This window comes from Onychomys torridus, chromosome X, assembly GCF_903995425.1.
Source record: "Onychomys torridus chromosome X, mOncTor1.1, whole genome shotgun sequence".
NCBI classification, from domain to species: Eukaryota; Metazoa; Chordata; class Mammalia; order Rodentia; family Cricetidae; genus Onychomys; species Onychomys torridus.
Window position 1 is genome coordinate 90,261,171 of NC_050466.1, and position 27,975 is coordinate 90,289,145.

At 43.1% G+C, this 27,975-nt stretch overlaps 2 protein-coding genes across 2 annotated transcripts; both read left to right on the top strand.

Annotated features, from left to right (window-relative positions):
- The first annotated feature begins 169 nt into the window (after nucleotides 1-169).
- Nucleotides 170-21,939, top strand: Nono (non-POU domain containing octamer binding). Its single transcript, XM_036175067.1, has 12 exons — nucleotides 170-276; nucleotides 986-1,045; nucleotides 11,305-11,470; nucleotides 12,960-13,153; nucleotides 14,448-14,749; nucleotides 16,131-16,226; nucleotides 16,588-16,784; nucleotides 17,724-17,808; nucleotides 18,355-18,457; nucleotides 18,959-18,998; nucleotides 19,655-19,764; nucleotides 20,929-21,939. The coding sequence occupies exons 3-12, from the start codon at nucleotides 11,314-11,316 to the stop codon at nucleotides 21,061-21,063; spliced, it is 1,419 nt and encodes a 472-aa protein (XP_036030960.1). The 5' UTR covers nucleotides 170-276; nucleotides 986-1,045; nucleotides 11,305-11,313; the 3' UTR covers nucleotides 21,064-21,939.
- Nucleotides 21,934-27,346, top strand: Itgb1bp2 (integrin subunit beta 1 binding protein 2). Its single transcript, XM_036175068.1, has 11 exons — nucleotides 21,934-22,609; nucleotides 22,846-22,895; nucleotides 22,986-23,042; nucleotides 23,121-23,266; nucleotides 24,949-25,043; nucleotides 25,146-25,204; nucleotides 25,312-25,382; nucleotides 25,473-25,572; nucleotides 25,820-25,933; nucleotides 26,337-26,399; nucleotides 26,670-27,346. Exons 1-11 carry the CDS (start codon nucleotides 22,546-22,548, stop codon nucleotides 26,910-26,912), a joined length of 1,062 nt encoding a protein of 353 aa, XP_036030961.1. The 5' UTR covers nucleotides 21,934-22,545; the 3' UTR covers nucleotides 26,913-27,346.
- The last annotated feature ends 629 nt before the right edge of the window (nucleotides 27,347-27,975 follow it).

The following is a 27,975-nucleotide window of genomic DNA, read 5'->3' on the forward strand; positions in this document are numbered from 1 at the left end:
AAAGCCTCGCTCTTTGTCCCCCATCTGTCGTTCACACGAACCCAAGGCTTTGACAGTTAGTAGCCAATAGAATCTAAGAAATGGCGGACAAATGAGTCCTCCTCTGGAGATAAACTTTGATTGGCAGTTCACCTAGCCAATCGGGAATCGAACACTGACCCCTTGGGAGGCACCGAGCTCCGTCGGCTCGTTTCCGGCGGTCGCGCGCTCTTTTCTCGGGACGGTGGAGGCCGTGCAGCGTCGCCGTTACTCTGAGCAGAGAACTGTGGGCATAGGGTGAGTTTGGGGACGGCTCGGTGGTTGTTGGAGGGGGCAGTGGGGCTTCTTGCGACGGTCTGCGAAGGAAGGGGCTAGGGCGAGGCCGAGTTTGGACAGAGGATGTGGGTTCAAAGGCCCCATGAGGCCTTTCCCCCTCCGCGTAGGGCCTTCGCAGCCCACCCGTGGGGTCCGGCGCGCTCGCCGCTGCATGCCCGTCCGGGGCTTTAACTCCTGCCTTTCTTGCTTTCCTGCCTGGCTCTTTTGTGCTAGTCCTCCCAAGTCGTAGCGACCATAAGTTGGCGGCTTCTGAGCCGCTCTGGGCCGGAGGGTGTGGGGTCTATTATGCGAAAGCCCTGAAGTCGCGGTTGGAGGAGGAGGCGCTTTGCTTTGTCGGACGCTCCTCCTCCTCAGCCCCGCGAGGCCATTAATTCCGAGAGGGCCTGTGGGGGCCCCTGGAGCGATGATTCTTCGTGAAAACAACTTTAAGTGGAAGTTTGCTGGTTCAGACCCCTTTGCGTTTTGGAGCTAAGTTCATGAAACACCTCCACCCCACCCCACCCTCGCGCGCGCGCTTTTTTTCCAAACCTCTTGCTGCTTAAGCTTTTCCTAGCCATTTGTAGGCATCGTTTTTCTAAATTAAACTTAAATTTATGGCTTTACTTTCGAGTATTTTTCACTTTGCAGAAGTCTTACTGTAAGCTGACACCTTTCTTTGTGTTTTTAACAGAAGTCGAGGTTAGAGAGGACTGGGAGACAGACTCTTTGCTGTGCTCAAATCGAAGTCAAGGTAGGTGTAGGAGTTAGGGTTACGAGGTAAAGTGCAGGATGCTCAGTTAAATACGGACTTCACATTGACAACAAATTAATTTTGGTAGACTTATTTAAACTAAATGGTTTTTTAAACTAAATGGTTTTTTTTAAATCTGACATTAAAGTGTGACTGAGCTGTGTGGGGTTTTCCCCCCTAATTCTGACTGCGGGGATAGTGCTTTAATTTATGTTTGTACAACTTCGTTATTAAATTGAAAGAACTCAGCAGTAGCCTTTACCGTGTTTGTATTTTACAGCTTTCGGGGTGGCCCACCAGGCGGCCATTTCAGCTTGGTAAATCCACATTGTATTTCTCCAGCAGTTTTCCACTTAGTAATTTGACTCTTCTGAAAATTGAGAGATCCTTGTCTTAGATTTCAGATGCCTGAGATTAATGTGGTCCTGTACCTAAACACGTGTGTGCAGTTGTATCACACACAGTAGCTACAGTCTTTCTAATCATTAACACTTATTGTCTCAATAGTCTTTTTCATCATAGTTAGTCTTAAGACACACAAGTAGACAGGAATCCTTGCTGCTGATCTCTTAAGTTTAATTTTGCACATATATCTTGAAATTATATTGCTGCGGTTGGTGAAGTACAACTTGAGTGCTTGGTACTTACCATGTATACAGTGGTACCTCAGGTTCTTTAGACAGTATTACTTAACATTACCTTCATTGGCAAATGCAAACTTTGGGAAAAGACTACATGGAAGGGAAAGATTATAAAAGCTAGCATAGTGGAGATCTTTATTCAAAAACATAAAGGTGGGCAATTTGGTTATTAAGTCATTCATGGCCAGGCATGGTGGCAGAGGCAGGCAGATCTCTGAGTTCGAGGCCAGTGTCTCGTCTACATAAGAGTCCTCTCAGCCTCCTGAGATGACATTTGTTTAACATTTCTATTTCTTAAGTGGAAATAGGAATGGTAGTCTTCCTTCAGGAACAAGTGCTTCATCTACTCCAGGATGATAGCTAATGCTTTGTAGTGGTATCTCACTTATTGGGCCTTAAAGTTAACCACTCCTTTAAGGTCACTAACTGACATTCATTGTGCCATCTTAACAGATTGCACAAGTTAGGTGACATAGTCACTGAGTTTGTTGGAGTTTAAATTGAATTGAAGGCTTTGCTGCATAATGGTTTTGCGTTTTAGAGGTCCATAGATCTGGGTTCCATTCCTTACACTGGTGTGATCTTGGGTGGGTAAATTATTTTTTTTTTTTAGATTTCTGTTTTCATTCAAAAGAATAACAGCTGGGGGCACTAAATGAAACAATGCAAGTGCAGAACATTGCCTGGGTTTTTTTGGAGGGGGGGCAGGGTCTCTCACTTGGTAAATGGCCTGGCCTAGAACTCACCTTGTAGACCTGGTGGCTTCTATCTAAAAGATCCACCTACCTCTGCCTCCTGAGTGAGAGCTGGGAGTGAAGGTGTACATCACCACATTCAGCTTGTTGCCTGGATTTTAATGGGCAGTAAATATATTGTCTTAATTTGCAGAGTGTGCTTTTTAGAATATCTTTTTTCTCTTTTTAAAAGACAGAATTACACTGTATAGTATAGCTGGCCTGGAGAAACTTAGGTCTGGAACTCAGAGATCTACCTGTCTCTGCCTCCTCAGTTTTGGGATTAAAGGAGTGGGCTAGAATGCCCAGTTTTTTTGTATGTTTTTGGAAACAAGGTCTCACTATTTATATATATAGCTCAGGTTGGCCAGGAACTCTTTGAGTAGCCCATGCTGGCCTAAACCTGGGGGTTGTCCTACCTCGGCCTACAGAGCGTCACTGTAATCAAAGGCTGGAGAAAAAATGTTTCTTGGATTCCAAGGATTCCAACCTAAGAAAGGTAAAATTTAGTGGCACAAATGGCTACTTTGGAGATAGGGGAAGGGGGACATTTAATACCTGCACTTAAAGATTTTATTCTAATATCTCCCTCCATCTCCAACTGCTTCTGGGGTGCACTTTCATTTTTTTTAAGAGGAGGGGGAGGTGTTGAGTCTTGATACATAGCCAAGGATTTCTTAAAACTATTTTATCTTAGCCTACACAATAATGGAATTAACAGGTATGCACCATCACATGTCTTTTTTCCTTGTTGAGACAGGTTTACACTATAACCCAGGCTGACCTCAAACAGCAGAGGCTAGAGTTATAGGAATAAGCCACTTTACCCAGTTTATTTTTAAATCATTGCCTGGAGCCCAGCTTGATGGTACATACACCTTTAATCCCTGCACTAGGGAGGCAGAGGCAGGCAGATCTCCAGGTTTGAGGGCAGTCAGAGTTGTTACACAGAGAAACTTTGTCTTGAAAAAAAAAATAAGATGCTTTATTTGCTATTAAATCACTAAAATTACAGCTTTTCAGGAAAACTACACTAGTGAGTCACAAAGCTAGATTCTGTTTCCTAATAAGTAAACAAAGCTAAAAGCACTACTGTGCTGTAACGGGAAAACAACTAAAAGCAACCTAAATTATGGTAGTTTAATAAATTAGTATATATCCAGATTACTTTATGTAAGCATTAGAATTATGTTGACATTGCAGAAACGAGGAAAAGCTGAACATCAAATGGTGCATTGATGTTTAAACTAAAACAGTAATGTCTCAGGAAAGTCAATAAGCAGAGATGAAAGCTGTGAAAGGAATATTTAAATGCAGATGTGCCTAAAGATAATATTTATGTGCATTGATTCTGGTAGTAAAAATTAGAACTAACCTAAAGTGTCCAACACAATAGGGTATGATTAACAGTTGAATACTGTCATGTTAGTCTTTATTTTTGGAGAGGTGTGTGTGGTGGGGGGGAGACAGGATTTCTCTATGTAGCCCTGGCTGCCCTGGAACTTCTGTAGACCAGAGATCTGCCTGCCTCTGCCTCCTTAATGATGGAATTAAAGGTGTGCCCCGCCATGATCAGCAGTGTTAAAGATTTAATTACATGGTAATTGTTCATTATGTATTGGAAAGAAGAAAGGTTACAAACTGGTTTCTTTTTGTAATTTTTTTTTTGGTGTTTTTCTTTTCCTTTTTTTTTTTTTTTTTTCTTTTGGAAACAGTGGAAACAAGAGTTTCTTGGTGTAGCTGGATATACTGGAACTAGCTCTGTAGACCTCACAGAGATCCACTTGTCTGCCTACTGCTACCCCAGGCTGGCATATTTTAAATAGCTATTTTAAATTAGATTTATTCATTTTTTATTTCATGTGTGAATGTTTCATCAGTATGTATGTCTACACCATGTGTGTCCATGAAGGTCAGAAGAACTGGAGTTACATTATAGATGGTTGTACGTCCTCTGCAAGAGCAACACGTTTTTTGTTTCTGTTTTTGTTTTTCAAAACTATTTTCCTTAATGTGCAACTTCAGACAGATACAGATGGGGACTAGAGAGATGGCTCAGCAGTTAAGAGCACCTACTGCTTTTGAAGAGGACCTGAGTTCAGTTCCCAAACATGTCAGGAGGCTTCGCAACTCCCCGAAACTCCAACTCCAGGGTCTGTCATGCCCTCGTCATGCAATGTACTTGCATGTACAAAACCACATGTACAAAACCACAGAAACATCTATTTAGATACATATAAAGGGGGTTTATTAGAATGGCTAATCAGCTTTGATCCAGTTAATCCAACAATGTCTGTGTACTAATCGGAAGTCCAAGAACCTTGTCCATGAGGCTGAATGTCTCAGCTGATCTTCAGTATACACTGAAATCCTGAAGAAGTAGACCCTAGTGCCTGTGAAGGAATGAACTTACCATTGAGATGGAGGACAGACAAGTGGGCAAAGAAAGCAAGTTTCTTTCTTCCATATCCTGTATATATGCTGCCACCAGAAGGGACAGTCCAGGTGATTTAGTTGAGAAAAATCCCTCACAGGTGTACCCAGCCTCTTGGGTTTTAGTTAATTTCAGATGTAGTCAAGTTGAGAACCATGAATAGCCATTACAAAGGGTGTACCATAATGATGATAACTTAGTGTGGGTTTTTTATGTATCTCTGTATGTGGGTACGTGCACATGAAGGTGCCCAAGAGGGCCAGAGCTGGAATTATAGGCATTTGTGAATTGTTAAATATGAGTGTTGGGACCAGGCTTGCTTTTTTTTTTGTTTTCCCTTTTTCTCTCCTTCCTGGTCTGTATAGCCCTGGTTGTCAGGGCTGGGGATTTAGCTCAGGGTAGAGCACTTGCTAAGGCCCTGGGTTCGGTTCCTCAGCTCCGACAAAAACAAAAACAAAAACAAAAAAACAACAAAAAAAAAACCCTGGTTGTCTTCAAACTCATGATTTCCTGCTTCCGGCTCTCAGAGTGCTGGAATTACAGGCATGAGTCACCCACCATGGCAGTCTTGGGTTTGTGGGTTTTTGTTTTTGTTTTTGTTTTTGTTTTTGTTTTTGTTTTTGGAGCTGAGAACCGAACCCAGGGCCTTGCTCTTGCTAGACAAGTGTTCTACCACTGAGCTAAATCCCCAACCTGTTTTGTTGTTTGTTTTGTTTTGTTTTGTTTTGTTTTTAATTCAGAGGCCAGATGTGGGTTCTGGCCCAGCTGAGCATAGAGGTGTATGCCTTAATCCCAGCACTGGGGTGGGGGGGGAGGCGGCAGGTGTGTCTTTGGGTTCAAGACTAACCTGGTCTACACAGTAAGCTATAGTATAGCCAGGACTACATAGAGAAACCTTGTCAACTTTTTTTTTTTTTTTTTTAAATTCAGTGTGTGTATGTATGTGAGATCAGAGGATAACTTGTGGGAGTCAGTTCTCCTTTAGCTATAAGGGTCCTAGGGATTGAACACAGGTTGTTAATAAGTACCTTACTGTGATTTCTCGTGCTTTGTAATATTGCTGAGAAATGTGGTTGAAATATTGTGAGAGGGGTGTAGTGGCACACATGCCTTTAATCTCAGTGGGAGGCAGTGGACCTCTTGAGTTCGAGGCCAACCTGGTTTACAGAGCAAGGTCTAGGACAGCCAGGGCTACACAGAGAAATCCTGTCTCAAACAAACAAAAGAAATGTAAGAATTCAAGTCTAAGTCTAAATGTCAGCATTTCAGTCAGATAATTCAGCCACCTGATAGCCCATCTGTGCCTCAACTCGCCCGGGTTTTGTTTGTTTGTATGTATGTATGTGAGACAGGGTTTCTCTGTGTAACAGTCCTGGATCTCGCTCTGTAGACCAGGCTGGCCTTGATCTCACAGAGATCCACCTGCCTCTGTCTCCCGAGTGTTGGGATTAAAAGGCATGTGCCACCACCGCCCGGCCACCACCAGGCTCAGTTTTTGTATTTGATTGTTACTTAACCTCTTAAGTCCTGTGCAATTTGTCTATTTTATCTTTCACAGAAAAAGTAGGCTCTAAAGGCCAAAACATGATATGTCCATCTAGAATTAGAATAGCACCTAGCAAAATAGTAGGCATTCATTGAACATTTGTTAAATAAATTGGTGAAATGGAAAATTATCAATAGTCTATGAGCAAGGCAGGTACTTTCAGGTGTTTGTCTGTATACTGTTCATTTCTCTCTTGAACAATCAGTTTTCTCTCCCTCTCACATACACACAATGTAGTCCTCATATTTTCAGTGCCATGTGATTCCCATCAGAGAGATGTTTCAAAAATTGAGTATAGGCCAGGCGGTGGTGTCGTTGCCTTTAATCCACACTCAGGAGGCAGATGCAGGTGGAACTAACTGTTGAGTCTGAGGCCAACCTGGTCTACAGAGTGAGTTTCAGACAGCCAGAACTGTTTCACAGAGAAACCCTGTCTCGAACCCCACCCCCCCCCCCCAAAAAAAATTTTAGTATGGCCTATTCCTTTAATCTTCGGTAGGTAATTGAGTCATTTTTATTGTCATGTCCATAAAGGCCAGCATAGTGAATACTTTAATGGCCACTCCTTAAATTTTTCATTTTTTGCTGTTTTGTGGTTTAAAAAAATACTTCATTATTATTTTGTAGCTTTTTTATCTGAGTGGGTGATTTGCCTGTGTATCTTTTTTAAAATAGGCAAAAAATTTCATTCTGTTTATTTTGGTCATACTTTCCCCTCCCCCAACTCCTCCTAGATTGTTTCTACCCACCCTTTCTCTCTTCCGAGAGACAGAGACAGACACACACACACACACACACACACACACACACACACACACTCACTCTCTCTCTCTCTCTCTCTCTCTCTCTCTCTCTCTCTCTCTCTCTCACTGTCCACCCCCCCAAAAAGGAAACCAGGTCGTGAAGCCACCTGACATTGGTGTTAGGAACTGAACTCATGTCCTGTGCAAGAGAGCTCTTAATTGCTGAGCTGTCTCCCTGGTCCCCTGCTGTTTGGTTTTTGAGGTAAGGTCTTAACTTCATACCCCAGGCTGGCCTAGAACTTCCTTTCACTTCAACCTTCTGATGTACTGCCTCAATAGGATTTTTTGTTTGGGCTTTTTAGTTTTCTGAAGTTTAAAATTTTTTAGGCTAAGTCTAGGAGTGTGTCTTATTCCTGTATTGGAAAAAATATGAATATCTTTTTTTTTCTTTTGTTTTTTTTCAAGACAGGGTTTCTCTGTAGCTTTGGAACCCATCCTAGAACTCTCTGTAAACCAGGATGGCCTCGAACTCACAAGAGTGCTGGAACTCAAGGCATGCGCCACCACTGTCCGGCAAGCACGAATATCTTAATAGCTCTTGTTTGTTGTCTTAAAATTTAAAGAAAATTTATTGTGTATATGTCTGTGTGTATATGTATAGACTTGTGTGTACTGTGGTATGCATGTAGAAAATCATGGGACCACTTCATGGGGTTGGTTTTCCCCTTCTGGGATCAGACTCAGGACTGGCTTGTTAACAAGTGCCTTTACCCACTAGTCTGACTCTCCGGCCCATTTTCTGTCTCTTGAAACAGTCTTCAGATGTAAAATAAAGAATAGAAAAACTTCTGTATGTACTTAACTAAAACCAACAGTTAGTAAGATTTGTCACAATTTAGGAAATAATTTCTCCTTTATAAAGATATCCTATAATAACAATAATTGTGGAAAAACCTTCTGCCCCTTTTATTGACAGCTTTGCTTCAGCTTAATTCATTTTATTTATTTATTTATTATGTATACAGTGTTCTGTCTGCACATATCCCTGCAGGCCAGAAGAGGGTGCCAGATCTCATTACAGATGGTTGTGAGCCACCATGTGGGTGCTGGGAATTTAACTCAGGACCTTTGGAAGAATAAGCAGTGCTCTTAACCTCTGAGCCATCTCTCTAGCCCCGGCTTCAGCTGAATTCAGAGTAGAGGATCTTCATTGGCTGGATAACCATCTTTGGATTAGGGTGGTGGTCCTTGGTTTTTTGTTTTGTTTTGTTTTTTGTTTTTTTCAAGACAGGGTTTCTCTATAGCTTTGCGCCTTTCCTGGAACTCACTCTGTAGCCCAGGCTGGCCTTGAACTCACAGAGATCCACCTGCCTCTGCCTCCCGATTGCTGGGATTACAGGCATGCACCACCACCGCCCGGCTGGTCCTTGGTTTTTTACACTTGATCTTAGCCAAAAGACCGAGAAGTGATTGGTTTTTTAAAGACTCAGCTTTTCAGCCAGGCATGGTTGGACATGCTTATAAAACAAGCACTTGAGAGCTGGAAGTATGATCAGAGTTCAAGACCAGGCTTGGCTACATACAGAGTTCTAGTCATTATATTATCTGTGTGTCTGTATCTTTGTGTCATTGTGTATGTGTGTGATTAGAGAGCAACCTGCAGGAGTCAGTCAGTTCCCAGTTCTCCCCTACTATGTAGAGCCCTTACTGTAAGGCTGTCATCTTACCTTTCTTTACAGTTTTTAAATGACAGAAGTGAACATTTTGTCTTTTTATATTTGCTTCTCTTTTACTTTGCTAGAAATATAAATTCAGTCCATTCACTCTTGGGCTCATTCACAACCTGTTCTCAAACTCTAGTTTTAAGTAAGTGCCTGTGATGTATTGGTTCTTTTATTTAGGTAGTCATGTATCTTGCTGTCATGATTAAGAATCACTTACTATAGGAGCTGGAGAGATGGCTCAGCCATTAAGAGTACTTGTTGCACTTATAGAGTACCTGGGCTTGATTTCTTGCATCCACATAGCAGCTTGTAATTGTAATTCCAGTACTAGAACGCATCAAAGGGCATAAAGCACATAATACACTTGGTATGTAGACATGTAGATGAAACATTCATACACGTAAATTTCTGTCTTTGGTCTTTCCAGACAGCGTTTCTTTGTGTAACAGCCCCAGCTGTCCTGGAACTTGTTTTGTAGACCAGAGATTGCCTACCTCTGCGTTTGAATACTGGGACTAAAGGTGTGTACCACCACACCTGACCACATAAATAAATCTTTAAAAAAAAAACAAACAACTGCTTAGTGAGTGCTCAGTTTATGCCAGTAGTGAGTTATTCACTAATCAGGATATTTTCGGTGCTTGTTTATAATAGCAGAAGAAATGATACAGAGTTCATAATTCAAACCTAAGTCTTCAGCTCTGCAATCCATACTTTCCTCACTTAATTTTGGAGTCTCTACAGTCAACTTTGCTTTAGATGATAGAAATGATCAAGACTCCTAAACTTTTTATGGTAGTTTTGTTTACTTTTTGCCTTTTGGTATTTTTTTGAGACAGCTGTTCTATGTAACCCTGGCTGTTCTGGAACTCATTATTGTAGACCAGACTGGCCTGGAACTTACACAGATCTGCCTGTCTCTGCCTCTTGAGTGCTAGGATTAAAGGCCTGTGCCACCACAACAAGTCCACACTGAGCTGGTGTGTTTTTGTTGTTGTTTTTTGTTTGTTTATTTGTTTTTAATGATTTATTTATTCCTGTGTATACAGTGTTCTGCCTGCATGTGTGCCTGCACACCCAGAAGAGGGCACCAGATCTCATTATAGGTGGTTGTGAGCCACCATGTAGATGCTGGGAATTGAACTCAGGACCTCTGGAAGAGCAGCCGGTGCTCTTAACCTCTGAGCCATCTCTCCACCCACTTGTTTTGTTTAAACTTCTGAAAGATTTTTGCTTTGTTTTGTTTTTCAAGACAGGGTTTCTCTGTGTAGCTTTGCACCTTTCCTGGATCTCACTCGGTAGACTAGGCTGGCCTCAAACTCACACAAAGATCTGCTTGCCTCTGCCTCCCAAGTGCTGGGATTAAAGGCGTGCGCCACCACTGCCCAGCAATTTTTTTTTTTTCATGTATGTGTAGGTGGGGGCAGGTGCCCATGGAGGCCAGAAGATAGCATTTGATTATATGGAGCTGGAGTTAGATGCGTTTGATTATTTTTATTATTATTGTTGTTAGTGTTTTTTGAGATAGGAGTTATCTGTGTATCCCTGGCTGTCCTGGCACTCACTCTGTAGACCAAGCTGGCCTTGCATTTAGAGATCCATTAAAGGCGCATGGGCCACTGCCGCCCAGCACTAGATGTATTTTAAATAAATACATTAGGAAAAAAAATTAGGTGTTGGGATTAAAGGCCTGTGCCAGCACCACCACCCTCCTCCCACTGTGCCTGGCCCTTTATGGTTTTTTTGTTCTCTTTTGTTTTGAGACAGGATCTCACTTTGCAGCATTTGGCTATCCTGAAATTTACTATGTAGACCAGGTTGACCTCAGACTCAGAGATCTGCCTGTTTCCTGAGTCCTAGGATTAAATACATGTTCTATCAGGCCTGATTCTTTGTGTTTGGTTTTGGTTTTGGTTTTCAAGACTTGGTTTCTCTGTATAGCCCTGACTGTCCTGGAACTTGCTCTGTAGACCAGGCTGGCCTCGAATTCACAGATATCCCTCTGCCTTACAACCTCACAAGCCCTGGGAGTAATTTTTTTTCCCCCGAGACAGGGTTTCTCTGTGTAGTTTTGGTGTCTGTCCTGGATCTCGCTCTGTAGACCAGGCTGGCCTTGAACTCACAGAGGTCCACCTGGCCCTGCCTCTCAAGTGCTGGGTTAAAGGTAGGTGCCATCACCGCCCGGCCTGGGAGTAATATTTTTAAAATGTGCTTTAATACACAATAGGGCTGGTTTGGGGAAAGGAATTGTTTTTCATTTGAAATAGGGTCTAAATATCCTAGCCTGTACTAAAGTGTGCTTTATTATTCAGAAAAACCAGTTGTAATCACACAAAAAGTAGAATACTAAGATAATTTTAATGGCATGTAAACCACTAGGAAGGTAATTGACTAAATCCTAAATACTGGATATTTGACATTACACATTTTCCTATAGGGTGCAAACATGCAGAGCAATAAAACCTTTAACTTGGAGAAGCAGAACCATACTCCAAGGAAGCATCATCAACATCACCACCAGCCGCACCATCAGCAGCAGCAGCAGCAACAGCAGCAGCCACCCCCACCAATACCTGCAAATGGACAGCAGGCCAGTAGCCAGAGTAAGTAGATGGTGGGTGATAGAGTGTAAATAGGTACCATTGAGAATGGTTTCATGTTTTTTTGTTGTTGTTGCTCTTATCAAGACAGGGTGTTTCTGTGTAACAGCCCTGGCTGTCCTGGAACTCACTCTGTAGAGCAGACTGGCCTCAAATCTGCCTGCCTCTGCCTCCCTGAGTGCTGGGATTAAAGGAGTCCCTGGCTTTTTTCCCCCAGATAGGGTCCCAGCATGTAGCCCTTGTCTGCTGCTGGCTTAGAACTTGCCTCTGTTTCCATCCTGAGTGTTGGGATTAAGGCTATGTACTGCTGTGTGCTGTGTAGAATTTTTATAACATTTTAAAAATTATTTGTTCCAGCCAAGCAGTAGTAGTGGCTCATGCCTTTGATTCTAGCACTTGAGAGGAAGAGAGAGAGAGGTGGAGCTCTGAGTTCGAGGCCAGCCTGCTCTACAGAGTGAGATCCAGGACAGCCAGGACTGTTAAACAAAGAAACCCTGACTCTAAAACAAACAAAGTCTTTGCATGCGTCTAGTTCCTTTAGGAAACTGAGTACCTTTTAGAATAGAAACTTGATGGTGTGGGAGTGACTGGAGAAATGGTTCAGTTGTTAAGAGCACTTTTCCTCTTCTTAAAGTTGGGTTCCCAGCACCTGCATAAGGCATCTTCCTACCAACTGTAATTCCTATTGCAGGAAATCCATCATCCTTTTCTGACTTCCATGGGGGCTCATACACAGATGGCACATAGTCACACTCATACACCTACATATAAGTAATTTTTATTATTTTATTTATTTATTTTAAAGATTTATTTATTTATTATGTATACAGTGTTCTGCCTACATGCCGGAAGAGGGAACTGGATCTCGTTATAGATGGTTGTGAGCCACCATGTGGTTGCTGGGAATTGAACTCAGGACCTCTGGAAGAACAGTCAGTGTTCTTAACCTCTGAGCCATCTCTCCAGCCCCATATAAGTAATTTTTAAAGGGAAAGCAAAAGAAGTAGAGGCTGGTGAGGTGGCTCAGTAGTTAAGAACAGAGCTGTACTGCACTTGGAGAAGATCCAGGGTCCATCCTGGATACCCATATCAGATGGGTCACGACCACCTGTAACTAACTTCAGTTCTAGGGGAATCTGCGTACGAACTCAGACAGACAGACAGACACACACACACACACACACACACACACACACTATTAATTTGGTTTGGTTTGGTTTCGGGTTTTTTGAGATAGTAACAGCCCTAGCTGTCCTGGAGCTCGCTTTGTAGACCAGGCTGGCTTTGACCTCAAGAGATCTGCCTGCTTCTGCCTCCCGAGTACTGGGATCAAAGGCGTGTATCACCACCACTGCTTTCACATTCTAAGATGCCATTTACTGATGAGTTGGATAGGTTGCATTGGGAAGTGGTGTTTGTCTTCATCACAGAAACTATGTGAAGGATATGACTAATTCTTTTCCTAGTCTTTTGATTTACTATCTTCTTCCAGATGAAGGTTTAACTATTGACCTGAAGAACTTTAGGAAACCAGGAGAGAAGACCTTCACCCAGCGAAGCCGGCTCTTTGTGGGCAATCTTCCCCCTGACATCACCGAGGAGGAAATGAGGAAACTTTTTGAGAAATATGGGAAAGCAGGCGAAGTTTTCATTCATAAGGATAAAGGCTTTGGCTTTATTCGCTTGGTGAGTAACTGAGCTTTGGTGCATATGCTTTGAAAGATAGGGAAGATGGGAGTGAATATGGAAAAGAAAGCAGTAAAATTAGTAACGTTCTCTATATACTAATAGTTAATGGTACAAAACAAAAAGATTATTAGGCTTGAAAGCTAATATAGGTTTATTTGCCTGGAATACAAGGACTAAAGTATGGGGGTTGCTTGCAGATCTCATTATCTAACCCCAGGGTTTCCTTGAACTTGCAGGCTTCCTACCTCTACTTCCCAAGTTCTGGATGACACATATCACCAGGATGCTTGGGTTAAGTGAAAATGAAGTTTATTTTAGTGATTATCAAGGTTTATGCGATGTTGCCTTACTCTTTAAAACCCTGATGGGAGGATAAGTTATTTTTATCTTTTCAAAATCTTTTAATATTACTTATGGATATCTACTTTTTTTCTGAGGGAAACAGTTGGGAATTAAATGCAGACTCTATACATATTAGATAAGTGTGCTGCCACCAATTTTATATGCAGATTTTATGTTTAAAATCTGGTTTGACTTAAGCTGGTGCGGCGGTGGTGTACACCTTTAATCCCAGCACTTAGGATCTGAGTTGGAGGCCAGCCTGGTATAGAGTGAGATCCAGGACAGCCTGGGCTAGGCAGAGAAACTCTGTCTCAAAAACAAAACAAAACAAAAATCTAGTTTGATTTAGGAATAGTATATGAGAAAGAAGCTTTTGTTTGGTGGGGTTGTTGGTTTTTTTTTTGGGGGGGGGGTTGTTCGAGACAGGTGTTTGTTTATTGAGACAAAGTAATTCTGGCTGTCTTGGGACTTTGTAGACCAGGTTGACCTTGAACTCACAGAGATCTGCCTGCCTCTGCCTCCTAATTGCTGGAACTAAAGGTATGTGTCACCACTGCCTGGCCTAAATAAGTTTCTTGGTCAGGCAATCTGATGCCCTCTTCTGACCTCCATAGGCACCAGGTACACACATTGTACATAAATATACATATAGTCAAAAACATTCATGCACATAAAATAATTATTATTCTTTTAGGACATAAGTAATCCTGGTGTGTTAGTGTACATTAAAATATTCTGAACTGTTAAGTATTCTGAGTTGTTAAGTATACATCTGTGACCCTGCCATGGAACTCAGTATGTAGACTAGGCTGGCCTAGAAATCTGCCTGCCTCTTCTACCTCCTGAGAAGTAAAGGCATGTGTCACTATATCCACCAAGTTTTTTGAGGTACATTTTGTTTGCTGTTCATTTGGTCTTTGTTAAATTCTGATTTTCTTGTTTTTCCCAGGAAACACGAACCCTAGCAGAAATTGCCAAAGTGGAGTTGGATAATATGCCACTCCGTGGAAAGCAGCTACGTGTGCGCTTTGCCTGTCACAGTGCATCCCTTACAGTCCGCAACCTTCCTCAGTATGTGTCCAACGAACTGCTGGAAGAAGCCTTTTCTGTGTTTGGCCAAGTGGAGAGGGCTGTGGTTATTGTGGATGACCGAGGAAGGCCCTCAGGGAAAGGCATTGTTGAGTTCTCAGGGAAGCCAGCTGCTCGGAAAGCTCTGGATAGATGCAGCGAAGGTTCCTTTTTGCTAACCACGTAAGTAGAGTTTTCAGACAATGGTTTGGAGTTCCTTAATCTTTCTTGGTATGGAGAGTTTAGTAATCCTGTTCCTATTTTTATTTAAAGACAACACTAACTCAGCTTTTCTAATAAGTTTTCTGTGTACTCTTTCCCCCCCCCCCCAGTGGACTGTTGAGTTTATTGGTTTACTTAGAGTAGCATGGATGACTCAAAGTTAGGTACATCACTGAAAGAGTTCACTCCAACACTGACAACTATATCCCTGGAGCTCCTTACACAGCTTGCCGAGAACTGGCTTACAGAGTTTGCTTATATTAGAGTCTCCTCTCCCCAGAAATTAATTACTGCTTATATATCTTTGGGAGGGTGGGACTTAAGAACATTGTAGCTTCAGGAACTTGCTGAGATCTAAGTTTCATTTACTTCCTGATTCCTTGGGCAGCTAAGAGGATACTAATAAAGGAATGGTAGCAAAGTTCAATATGGCACAAAAGGACCTCAGTACTTGTATCTGTCTCTCAGTCAAAAGAGGTAATATTGGGTATGGCAGCATGAACAGGAGCCACTATCCACCTAGCCATAATCTACCTCTTGCAGAGGACCTGAATTTGATTCCCAGCACCCACCTGTTGGCTCAAAATCATCTGTGAATCATCACCGGGTAGCGGTGGTGCATGTCTTTAATCCCAGCACTCCAGAGGCAGGTGGATCTCTGTAAGTTTGAGGCCAGCCTGGTCTACAAAGCGAGTTCCAGGACAGCCTGAGCTGTTACACAGAGAAACCCTGTTTCCAAAAACAAACAAAAAAGCCATCTGTAACTTCCAAGGAATCTATCTGATGCCAGCCTCAGCAGGTACCAGGCAGTTGTTGTATAATGACATACATGCAGGAAGAACATACATGTGGACTAACCATACATATTTTCCCCTTTTAAATTTTTAGAATTCTGCAAAAAATTTTTGTTGAATGTACTGATTCAGCATTTTCTCCTTCATTTTCTGGAGTTATCAAATAAGTATTTTCCCTACCTACTGGCATTTATTAAAAGATCTGAAACCTAGACTGTTAACCCCTAATTATCCATAGTGCCAGTAAGAGGGACTCAATTATTTGGGGTTAGATATAAAAATCTCTTCAGAAATATGTTTAGATGTGGTAGTTCACATCTATAATCCCAGCACTTGGGTGGCTAAAGCAGGAGGTGTGCCACTAACTTGAGACCAGCCCAGCTTACAGTTTGAATCCTTGCCCAATTCTCATTCCTGTCAAAAATGTAGTTGTCCAGTTCTGAAATTCTGATCCCTAGTTAGTCCATCTAGTTAGGCCAGTGTCACCTATAGGGCGAATGCTTATTGGGGTAGGGCTTCATGAACACTAAATTCCTTCTTTCCCCCAGATTTCCTCGGCCTGTAACTGTGGAGCCTATGGACCAGTTAGATGATGAGGAGGGACTTCCAGAAAAGCTGGTTATAAAAAACCAGCAATTTCACAAGTATGTGGTCCAGATAGGTTGACTCTTAATGCATTGTGGTGGTGGTGGTGGTGATGGTGGTGGTGGTGGTGGTGGTGGTGGTGGTGTAAATATATGTGTGGTATTGGCTGTTGAACCTAGAACCTTAACATATTTGACTACACCTCCATCCCCTAGTTATTTTCCTGTTCTTGAAATTTAAAGGGGTGTTTAAAATAGGCATATCTTTGCATTGTGTGTGTGTATGTGTGAATATGTATGTGTGTGTATATGTGTGCATATGCATATATATATATGTTCACTTGGTTCAAAGAAAGGAATGTGATTCTAAGAAATCATGGACAAAGTAAGTAATACCATACATGATATTTATTGTCTATAGGGAACGGGAGCAGCCACCCAGATTTGCACAGCCTGGATCCTTTGAGTATGAGTATGCCATGCGCTGGAAGGCACTCATTGAGATGGAGAAGCAACAGCAGGATCAAGTGGACCGCAACATTAAGGAGGCTCGTGAAAAGCTGGAGATGGAGATGGAGGCAGCACGCCATGAGCACCAGGTTATGCTAATGAGGCAGGGTAAGTATAGGCCTGTAAGTAGTAAAGCTAGAATAAATATCAGATGTCATTTTTTGTTAAGTAATTTCTTTGTCTCTCAGTAGAAAAAAAGACAAATTTCTGCTTTTGTTCCCTGAAATACTTGGTTGATTCTGATAGGGGGGGGTGGATTTGGAGTATAGAAGAATACTAGATGGATTCTATGAAGAAGAAAACCATAAGGTTTGAGTTCACTTGGATGGTTGTTCTGAGATTATATATTGTCTCAGTTAAGGTTTGATCGCTGGGCAGTGGTGCTGCATGCTTTTAATGCCAGCATTCAGGAGGCAAGGCAGGCGGATCTCTGTGAGTTCGAGGACAGCCAGGACTACATACTGAAACCCTGTCTCAAAAAAACAAAGAAAACAAACAAACAAAAACACCGTGATCAAATGCAACTTGAGGAGGGAAAGGGTTTATTTTGTCATAAAGTTATAGATAACAGTCCATCATTGAGGGAAGCGAGGGCAGGAAGTTAAGTAGGGCAGAGACCTGGCGGCAGGAAGTGATGGAGAGAGTGTTATTAGGTGCTCCTCATGGCTTATCCACCCTGCTTTCTTTCTCTGTGTTTTTTGGGTTTTGTTTGTTTGAGGCAGGGTTTCTCTGTCAATCCTTGCCTGTCCTGAAACTAGTTCTGTAGCCCAGACTGGCCTTGAACTCGGATCCACCTACCTCTGCCTCCCGAGTGCTGGAATTAAAGGTGTGTACCACTATGCCTGGCTCACCTACCATGAACTGGGCCATTCCATATCATTCAAGAAAATGTACCATAGGCTTATCTACTGACCAGTCTCAATTGAGGTTCCCTCTTCCAAAATGACTCTCTAGCTTTGGTCTAGTCGACATCTTTGCTTTCTGAGTATTTATGGAAAGTTATTACATATATGAAAAGAGAATCAACAAGTCTCAATCTGTTGCTAGATTTGATGAGGCGTCAAGAAGAGCTTCGGAGAATGGAGGAGCTGCATAACCAAGAGGTTCAGAAACGAAAGCAGCTAGAGCTCAGGTAACCCCTTTCTTTCTTTACTTTTTAATATTTATTTGTTTGTTTTGGGGCCTGGCACATGTCCCAATGTGTGGAGGCCATAGGACAACTTTCAGAATCAATTCCCTCCTTTCACACCATGTGTGCTCCTAGGGATTGAACTGCTCAGCAGCCTTGCTGGTAAGCACCTTTATCCACTGAGCCAGTTCTATAGCCTTGTAACTCTAACCTTTTTTCGGACAACTCCAAAGAGTAATGCTTTTTTATTTCTCACCACATTCTCCATGATAGATTATAAATCCTGGCAAGTATTCTTCTGCTTCTCAGGTTCTCCCTTTGGGTAGATGTTTTAGCTGCATTGGTTCTAGGAATTGCCTTAGGGCTTCACTAAAGGGAAAGAGCTGAGTGCTGGTCTCTTGATTCCTTTGGGTGTTGCCCTCGTACTTGGCAAGCTGTGCTGGTTTTTGGTAGGCTTGTTTCTTTGTGTTAATATTCTTCCTATTCAAGTAGTCTGCTCATGTTCTGGAATGCCTTTATCTGTCTTAAAATACCTTGGTGACTCTATAGGCAGGAAGAGGAGCGCAGGCGCCGTGAGGAAGAAATGCGACGGCAACAAGAAGAAATGATGCGGCGACAGCAAGAAGGATTCAAGGGAACCTTCCCTGATGCGGTATATCACCCATGTGCCCGTGATGTGCCAGGCCAGTCATGATAAGACAAAACTACCGTGAAATGTCTGTTAGAATATCAGATTATGACTCGGTTTTCTATGCTATGAAATGCCATGTAGGAAAAGATCTTGATGGGAGGTGAGGTAAGGTTTGAAGGGGAGCTCTTGCCTTGTAGCAAATTTAGGATGAAAAGCCAATACCACTGTTTGTTCATATCCAGTGACAATAAGAGAAACTGAGTCCTGTAGTAGATTTTGGCTAATCCACTGCTACCCGTGTAGTTAGATGGTTTGCAGCTCCCAGAAGAAATTAGCTCGCTCTTCCCCTGTTGCCTTGTTTTGTTCCTAATAGAAAATTCTAATTTGTTACCTGAAGTCCCCGGACAAATGGCAAGAGGACATTAGTATGTCATCACTGTTTACATTCTTTGTGTTATCATCAGTGGATTGTAATAGAGTAACTGTTGTCTTGGACTGTGTTGAGTGTGTACTGTTTTTCAGAGAGAACAAGAGATACGGATGGGCCAAATGGCTATGGGAGGTAAGGACTTAAGAGTTAAATAGTTGTGGTTGCCTTTGAGGTTTGGGGGTGGTGGGGAGAAAGAATAGTTATAGAATAGAGCAGCGGATATCCAGTAACCAAAGAACTGCCTGCCTGTCGTGTGTTGTCGTCCCCCCTCTCCAGAGGTTGGCTGGCCACTTGCTATGATCTGCCTGTCTGCCTCACAAGGCCCTGCCCAGCTCTTTTTTCTCTCTCTAGACAGGATCTTACTATGCAGCTCTGGCTGTTGCTGTTCTGGAACTCAGTGTGTAGACCAGGCTGTTCTTGAACTTACAGAGATCCACCTGACAAATGCTGGGATTAAAGGCAGCGTGTACTGCTGTGCCTGACTTTTTTTTTTTTTTATGTGGGAGTCTAGGATTCAAACTCAGATCTTCATACTTGCAGAGCCTAATTCCTTCCTTCCTTCCTTCCTTCCTTCCTTCCTTCCTTCCTTCCTTCCTTCCTTCCTTCCTTTTTAAATCTGATCTCTATTGAATTATGGAGCTTCTATCTAGTCCACATTTAAATGACCTGACATTTCCAGGAACATTAGGGCTTTTAGGCTGGGAGTAGGGGGTTCTATTGAATTGTTTCTTGGTAGGGGAAGAGACTGATAATCTCTCCCCTATACTGATCATACTATTCTGCTTTAGGTGCTATGGGCATAAACAATAGAGGCGCCATGCCCCCTGCTCCTGTGCCAACTGGTACTCCAGCTCCTCCAGGACCTGCCACTATGATGCCAGATGGAACCTTGGGATTGGTAATAAACTGCAGGGCCTCATAATAACTGTAAATAGTGATAGGAGAGCTTCTCAACCTCTGGGGTCTGATTTTTGTGGATAGGGGTGTGTGTGTGTGTGTGCCTGCACGCCTGTAAGTGTGGCTAGATGTCAACTGCTTGTGTCATTCCTCAGGAGTCATCCATGACCTGGAACCTGCCAGTTAGGCTAGGTTGACCAGTCTTTAACACTGGATGCTGGGAAATTAAACTTGAAGGACAAGTACTTTACTTGACTAAGCTATCTGCCCAGCATCTGCTACCTGAGTTTACTTTGATTTTGTTACAGGTAGATTTTTAGGATTATTGGTATACATAAAATAGAACCTAAGATGTTTAGGGGGTGATGAGGATGATTGAACCCAGGATCTGATATATGATAGGCAAGTGTTGTCTCACTGTTCTGTGTCCCTGGTCTTTTAGTTTGTAATCTTGAGAAAATTCAATACCAGACGCTATTTTAACCTTGGAGTTAAACAGTAGCCTCTGTCTGGCAGTCCCATTGATTGATTATAATCGTTATCCTCAGTAAACAAGTTGCTTTATGTTTGTTTTGTTGGTTTTTGGTTTTTTGAGACAAGGTCTCTATACTCCTAGTTGTCCTAGAGCTCGCTATGTAGACCAGGCTGGCCTTGAACTCACAGAAGTGCTCCTGCCTCTACCTTCCAAATGCTCGCACCACATTGCCTGGCCAGCAGGTTACTTTTTAGAGGGAGAAATCAAAGAAGCTTATATATTATTAGTATAATGGATGTGAATTCAGGGACCTCATGGTTCATAAAGTTCAGAAGTTGTTCTGGTTCAAATGTCAAAATGGAATAGACCATGGAGAAACTTAGGGTTGCTACAGAAATGATAGCCTGTTTTTCCTAAGGAAAAAGGACTTGGATAGAACCTATTCAAATAGGAATTTCAATTGTATATATAATATGGATAAAAAGCTAAATTATGAAGCTGTAACTAGTACAGCCTTCTGTTCCTTTCAAGGTTCTCCACTAGAACTCTAAGCAAACTTGGGTACCTTGCCCCTAGCAGTCAGGTGTCTTGACTGGTTAAGTAGAAATGGCCTGTAGTGGGAAGACCCTAGAAAAGAGGGAAGTTGAGGACAGACACTCTATTGTAACATTGTTCTTTTTCTCTTTTAAGACCCCACCAACAACTGAACGTTTCGGCCAAGCTGCTACAATGGAAGGAATTGGAGCAATTGGTGGAACTCCTCCTGCATTCAACCGCCCAGCTCCTGGAGCTGAATTTGCTCCAAATAAACGCCGCCGATACTAAATAAAGTTGCAGTGTCTAGTTTCCCACAACCCTTAAAAGAAAGGCCCTTTTTGGACTAGCAAGAATTCTACCCTGGAAAAGTGTTAGGGGTTTTCCCAATAGATAGGTCTTCCCTACCTGTACTACTCTAGGGAGTATGCTTGGAGGCAGAGGGCAAGGGAGGGGTGGTAGTTAACAAATCAAAGTCTGTGGTATATTGCTTTGTCAAGTCTGTCTGGTGCATTCCTGAAGTGTGTTGATTGTTGAGGGACTGGAGAACCATAGCAAAATGAACTCAGAGAGCTCCATTAATCTTGATCATTCCTGTTTTCTTTTTTCATCCATCCTGTTTCATCTTTATTCCCCTCAACCCCAGAGACACTGCCATATATACCACAAAACCTAAACATCCTCCAATGACCTAGCCCTATTCCTCCATTCACTCCCAGGTGAGAATTCAGATAAATGTCCACAGAGGTTACAGCATACATACGGTTCTGTTATATCTCATATAACCCCTTCATGTCCTAAGGAAGACATTTTCTCTTAGAGGTTTTCATTTTAGTATATATCTTTAAAAAAAAAAAAGTCTTGTGTTAACTTGCCTCCATCTTTTTCTTGGGTAAGGACTGCTCAAGAATGAATGACCTTTGTGTCTATGATATTGCTGTTCACAGCTTTTCTTGATAGGCCTAGTACAATCTTTGGAACAGGGTTGCTGTGTGTTGAAGGTCTGACAGTAGCTCTTAGCCTTGCCTATCTTAGATAGTTACGCTGTGCATTTTCTATTGGTGTACTATGTTTGATTTGTTCCTGATACCTTCAATTTGAAATTTTTCTGAGAAATGGAGCAGTAATGCAGCATCACCTTATTAAAATACATTTGAAGCCTTTTAATTTTCTGTGCTGTTTTTTGAAGGGGAAGGGAGGGGAAGAAATTCTGTCTTGGGAGATGTGTACAGTAGACTACATAATGGTGATCTTTGTTACCTTTTGAAATAGTAAACATTAGGCAAACGATGGGCAGGAGAAGGTGAGATGCAAGGTAGAATGGCTAGGATCAATGCTGTTGGCACTACAGGTAATGGCAGTGGCAGGCAAGCTATTCCAAATGGCAGAAAATGGAGGGATTATATCCATACCACATAGGGAGGGGGGATCTTAATTAGCATTTTGTTTCTGAGCAGCTGCTGATATGTCAGAGGCTTGGAATTGGCAACATCTACAACTGTTGTAGTTACTGACCTCACCCAAGTTCCAAGGGCTCTTCCTGATCCCTTTTTCCTGAGCCTCAGAGCTAAAATACTCTGGAGCACTTTCCTATTGGCTGAGAAGACCAATTGAAGTTTCCTTGCCCATGTTTGGAGGTGGACGCCTCCTGAACTAAAGATAGAAACAGCTGGCTCTTCTAGGCAGCTAAAAAGCCTCCAGACTAAGAGGTGTTCCTCACTCTGAAGCCAGACTCCTTGAAATACCCTTTGAGTAAGCTCGATCAACGCTTCCATGTCTCTGCTCTGCCATAACAAAGGCTGTGGGCAACACTTTGACCCCAATACCAATCTCCCTGGTGAGTAAGTACTGACCTCGGGCTCTGAGTGGGTGTTAGTTGTTCAGCTGTGGGGCTGGCTGTTGGGAACAGGGAGAACAAAATGGGCATAATTTCAATTAGTTTGGCAGATATTCAGTCTGATGGTTTTACTTTCCACATTGTATGAAAAGCCATTAACATGAACCTGAAGAAAATAGGAGGGTAGTATTTGACAGTTATCTTTCCTGCCTTGATCTTATCACTGGTATCTACAGATTCCTGTCACTATCATCCTGGGGTCCCAATCTTCCATGATGCACTTAAGGTGAGGAATAGGTGATGTTGGCCTAGCAACAGCATTTTCCCCAAGGAAATATACCTAGGATCTAAGCTGATCAGGGTCTCTTGTTATCAGGGTTGGTCCTGCTGCCGAAAACGAACTGTAGATTTCTCTGAGTTCTTAAACATCAAGGTAAACTCTTAACTTCCTCAGATTCTGCTCCCTATGGAAGAGTTCTCCTTCTAACCCTTATCTCCTTATCTGTACTAGGGCTGTACTGTGGGACAACACTGTGCTGAGAAGCTTCCTGAGGGCCCTCCACAGCCTGAGGGCCCTGCCACAAGTTCACTTCAGGAGCAAAAACCTCTGAATACAATCCCAAAGTCAGCAGAGACCTTGCTCCGAGAAAGGCCTAAGTAAAGAGACCCAGGGCTTTTTTCTATAGCCATACAGCTTCCTAGGAATTAATGGCTCATAGGGGTTTGGAAACTAGGGGTTAGAGATGTGAGGAGGGTCATGTGTTGGTTTGCATGATGCGTCTTTGTCATAGAGGAAATTTGTGTCAAGAAATGTCCTTTGCTATAAGACAGTGAAAGGATGATGGAATAGATTTCTTTAGGGACTAGATAGCTCCTGAAATATATGGTATATAGCAGAGTAGTGACTAGATAACCTGTGGTTTGCTTTTGTTGAGATAGGCTTTCTGTGTGGCCCAGTCTTAAACTCGATCCTCTTGCCTTAACTTCTTCCTGAAGGCTGACATTACAGGTGTGCACTACCACACCTACTTGAGAATGAAGTGATATTTTTGTTGTAAATTTTCAGTTTTTAATAATCACTTTTTAGTTAGTATAGAAAATAATGGGTTTCATTATCTAATTTTCATACATGTATCATTGTACCTTGCTCATGCCTCTCCCTCCCCCCCACCTCTATTGATTTCTTTGATTTTAGAAGAACTTAATCTTACAGCTATGTGTTTTGTTGGCTCATTCCTGTAATCCCAATACTTAGAATGCTGAGTCAGGAAGATTGCTGTAGATATTGGACTGACCTAGGCTACAGAAAATAAAACAAAAATAAATCTTAAATTGCTGGACATGTTGGTTTGTGTGCCTATAGACTTCAACACTTAGGAGGCAGAGGCAGCAGGTCTGAGGCTAGTCCATTCTATACAGTGAGTTGCAGGTCAGTCATGGTTACCAAGTGATACCCTGTCTCAAAACAAAACAAAAAGAGCCAGTAGTATGGCCCAATAGGAAATGGTGATTTCTACATAATACTGACTGAGTTTGATCCCTGAAACCTACATAAAGATACAGAGAAGTGACTCCACAATGTTGTCCTCTGACCTCCACTCGTGCCAGTAATAATAAACACAAATTCAAAGCAAAAGCTCGATATTTTGTTTGAATTTCTTATCGAAACAGGGTAACCCTGACTGACCAGGAATTACATTTTTATTTGTGTGTGTGTGTGTGTGTGTGTGTGTGTGTGTGTGTGTGTGTGTGTGTGTGTTTACAGGTGGTTATGAGCCACCTGGTTTGAGTGCTGGGAACTGAACTCAGGTTGTCTGGAAGAGCAATAAAGTCCTCCTAGGCTACATACTCTCTCCAGCCCCTTAAAAAGCTACCTCTAGCCAGGTGTGGTGGTATGTGCTTTTACTCAGGAGGCAGAGGCAGGCAGATCTCTTGAGTTCCACGACAGCCAGGGCTACATGGAGAAACCCTGTCTCAAAACTAAAAAGCTACCTTACATCGCAGGAAGTAATATTAGCAAGGTAGGAGGAGGCTGCAGAGAATAATACAAGCAAGAAAACATTAGGTCCACAATCAAATAGAGGAAGAGGAAGTGATGCAATTCAGAGAAATGTGGGAAGATTAGAAGCAACCAACCACCAAGGAAGCCCTAGGCCTTCTCCAGGGCTGTGGAATGTGAAAGTCCAGAGATGAAAATCGCCAATAGGGTTGTTAACTGACTTCTCTGACCCTGACTCACTTTTGCCAGACTTACTTGATTCTCCGACTGTGGGTAGAGGTGCTAAAGTGGGTAGTTCTGATGAATGGATCAGATCTAAATGCCTGTTTATGACATCTAGGTCAGAGATGCCTCCAAAACTGCTGCCACTTACTATATCTCAAGCCCTGGGAGTGGCGCTGGAGCAGAAGGAGCTAGACCGGGAACCTGGAGCAGGTAGGCGGCTCTTTAATAGGACAGGTCTCAAAGACTGGAAGTTCATGGAAGTGGCAGCAGGGTGGGGGGAAAGAAAGGTTCCTGACTGTTTCCTTTGCCCAGGACTTGACAGTAGTCTGATCTGGACTGGTTCCAGCTGCCAGAACCCAGGATGTGATGCTGTGAGTGAGAGATTTGGGGGGCTCAAGCATGTGGCTGAGAGATACCTGAGGGATGCCTAGGTATAGGCATGAATTTGAATGACCTGATTCTCCTTTGGCATTCTTAGGTTTACCAAGGCCCTGAGAGTGATGCTTCTCCATGTACCTACCACCCAGGGGCACCTCGGTTTCATGAGGGGTAAGAGAAGGTACTGGGCAGGCTTCTTCCAATATGAATGTGAGTAAGGGCTTGGGGGTGGGATTCAAATAAATTATCTTCCTCCATCAGGATGAAGTCTTGGAGCTGTTGTGGTATCCAGACTCTGGATTTTGGGGCATTCCTGGCACAGCCAGGTTGCAGAGTTGGTAGACATGACTGGGCCAAGCAGGTAAGCCTCTCCCTTTCCTAAACACTTGGTTAAGCCCCAATTACAGAGATAAGCTCTCCTAGTACCTCCTGGCGGGGCTCCCTAACTTCTTCCTTTAAATCAGATCAAGATTCTGCCCTTTATCTCTCGATAGCCGAGTCTTGGCTGTATGGAATAGTATTTCGGGGGTTTCTCGTGTCCTTATCCCCATGAGACTCCTCCTGGGTTAAGAGTTGAGTGTTACCATCCCCCTCTCACGTCTCTCTAGCTGCCAGCATCTTGCCGCCATGATTGGCACCAAACAGATTCCTTGGTAGTGCTGACCGTATATGGCCAGATTCCACTTCCTGCATTCAACTGGGTGAAAGCCAGTCAAACTGAGGTGAGGAATGATCTGAGACAGGCTGGGGACTGAGTGAACTCTGGTGGGTAGTGAGTGCAGTTGTACAGGGAGAAATGCCGCATGCTGTCACTCTTTTTTTTTTTTTTTTTTTTTTCTGAGACAGGGCTCCTCTGTGTAGCCCTGCCTGTCCTGGATCTCACTCTGTAGACCAGGCTGGCCTTGAACTCACAGGGATCCATCTGCCTCTGCCTCCCAAGGGCTAGGCTTAAAGGCCTGTCGTCCCCCCCCCCAAGCTCATGCCATCACTCTTTAGGTTCCAGAGTCCCCTGAGAAGAATGGGAAGTTCTTAGATCAGGGTTGGCTGGTTGGCCTGTGGATCTTGCCTCTGACCTGGTTCTGGAGTAATGACTTTTTCTGACCTTTTCTAACTCTTTCCTCTCAGCTTCATGTCCACATTGTCTTTGATGGTAATCGTGTGTTCCAAGCACAAATGAAGCTCTGGGGGGTAAGTGAAGATAAGTAGGCAGAGGCAAGGGAGGGACACAGGTAAGAGGAGGGCCAGGCTGAGTTGGTAGAGGGTGTGCTGAAGAGTTGCCGTGGGAAACTAGGGGTTCTCTTGAACTGCTTCGATTCCCTCCTTCCTGTCCTCTCCCTCCCTGTCTGCCTTCCCCATTGCATTTCTCCGTCTCCCCTTCCTTTCGCTGTTCTTACTCATCACCACTCTAATCCCAAGTCTGTGATTTCTTCATTCTTTCTGTCTTTCCCTCCTCCTTAGGTCATAAACGTGGAGCAGAGCTCTGTCTCTTTGATGCCATCCCGGGTTGAAATCTCCCTGGTCAAGGCTGACCCAGGATCCTGGGCCCAGCTGGAGCACCCCACTTCACTAGCTGAGAAGGCTAGGGCAGGGGTTTTGTTAGAGATGGATGAGGAAGAATCTGAGGATTCAGATGATGACCTGAGCTGGACAGAGGAGGAGGAGGAGGAGGAGGAAGAGGAGGAAGAAGCTATGGGGGAATAGGAACGGCAGACAGTTGAGTTTCAGGGTAGGCCCTCAGTGACCTTCGAATCTGAGACCAGGACATGGTTGACTATGTGCTGTCATTGAGCAGCAGGAGGCTGGAGGAGGCGAGAACAGACAGAACTGGCCAAACTCTGCTGTTGCTCCCCTAAATAAACCTTATATTCTGCAGTTTCACAAAAGTGTCATCTCTCACCTCATCATGAAAGAGCACATGCAGCCCCACACCACCCCACTTGGCTGTGTGTTTGGCACACGTGTGAAAACAAGCACATGCATATGCATTCTGTTCCTCACAGCCACCAGGAACTTATGAGGACTTCCTGTATGTCCAGTTACATATGAGATGCTTTAGAGATAGCTGAGAAATGGGCTTGTTCATTTCTCTCAAGAGAAAGACCTGAGCTGGGCATGATGGTGCATGCCTGTAATCCTTCCACTTAGGGGGTGAAGATAGATGATCAGGAGTTCTAGGTCATCCTCACCTACATACTGAATTGGAGGTGGACCTGGGCTATGTGAAACCTTGTCTTACAACCCTCCCTCTGAATAAAAGGAACAAAAAGAAAAAAATTGATACTCTAAGCTAGGTCTAATGTCTCATCCACTTTGAATCCAAGCACTGCAGAAGCTGAAGTAGAAGGATTGCCATGTTTTTGAGGCCAGCCTGGACTACATAGTGAATTCTAGACCATCCTGGACTAGACTGATCTCAAAACAGACATTCTAGCTAGGGGTGGTAGCTTGTTCCTACAATTCTAGTAATCAGGAGGCTGAAGCAGGAGGATTACACGTATAAGATCAGCCTAGGTTCCACAGCAAGTTCAGAGCAGACTGGATGACGCAATGAGATTCTTGGTGACCTTAGTGCTTTGGCTATTGTTTACCCCTACTACGTATCAGAGTGTGTACAAAGGAGAAGACAAAAAATGTTAGTGGCGTGTGGCTAGGTTGAAAAGAATCCTAACATTATAGGTCGTTGCTTTTATAGTCTTGCTGTGTGACCCAGGCTAGCCTCAAACTTACCATCTTCTTGCCTCAGCCTTCTCACTGCTGCAATTAC

Excerpts from the sequence above, each read along its gene's own strand:
- Itgb1bp2 (XM_036175068.1), top strand. The coding sequence starts at position 22,546 with ATGTCTCTGCTCTGCCATAACAAAGGCTGTGGGCAACACTTTGACCCC. Across the intron at positions 25,383-25,472 it reads GCACCTCGGTTTCATGAGGG|GATGAAGTCTTGGAGCTGTT; the intron begins GTAAGAGAAGGT and ends TTCCTCCATCAG. Across the intron at positions 25,573-25,819 it reads GACATGACTGGGCCAAGCAG|CTGCCAGCATCTTGCCGCCA; the intron begins GTAAGCCTCTCC and ends ACGTCTCTCTAG.
- Nono (XM_036175067.1), top strand. The coding sequence starts at position 11,314 with ATGCAGAGCAATAAAACCTTTAACTTGGAGAAGCAGAACCATACTCCA. Across the intron at positions 13,154-14,447 it reads GCTTTGGCTTTATTCGCTTG|GAAACACGAACCCTAGCAGA; the intron begins GTGAGTAACTGA and ends TGTTTTTCCCAG. Across the intron at positions 19,765-20,928 it reads CAGATGGAACCTTGGGATTG|ACCCCACCAACAACTGAACG; the intron begins GTAATAAACTGC and ends TTCTCTTTTAAG.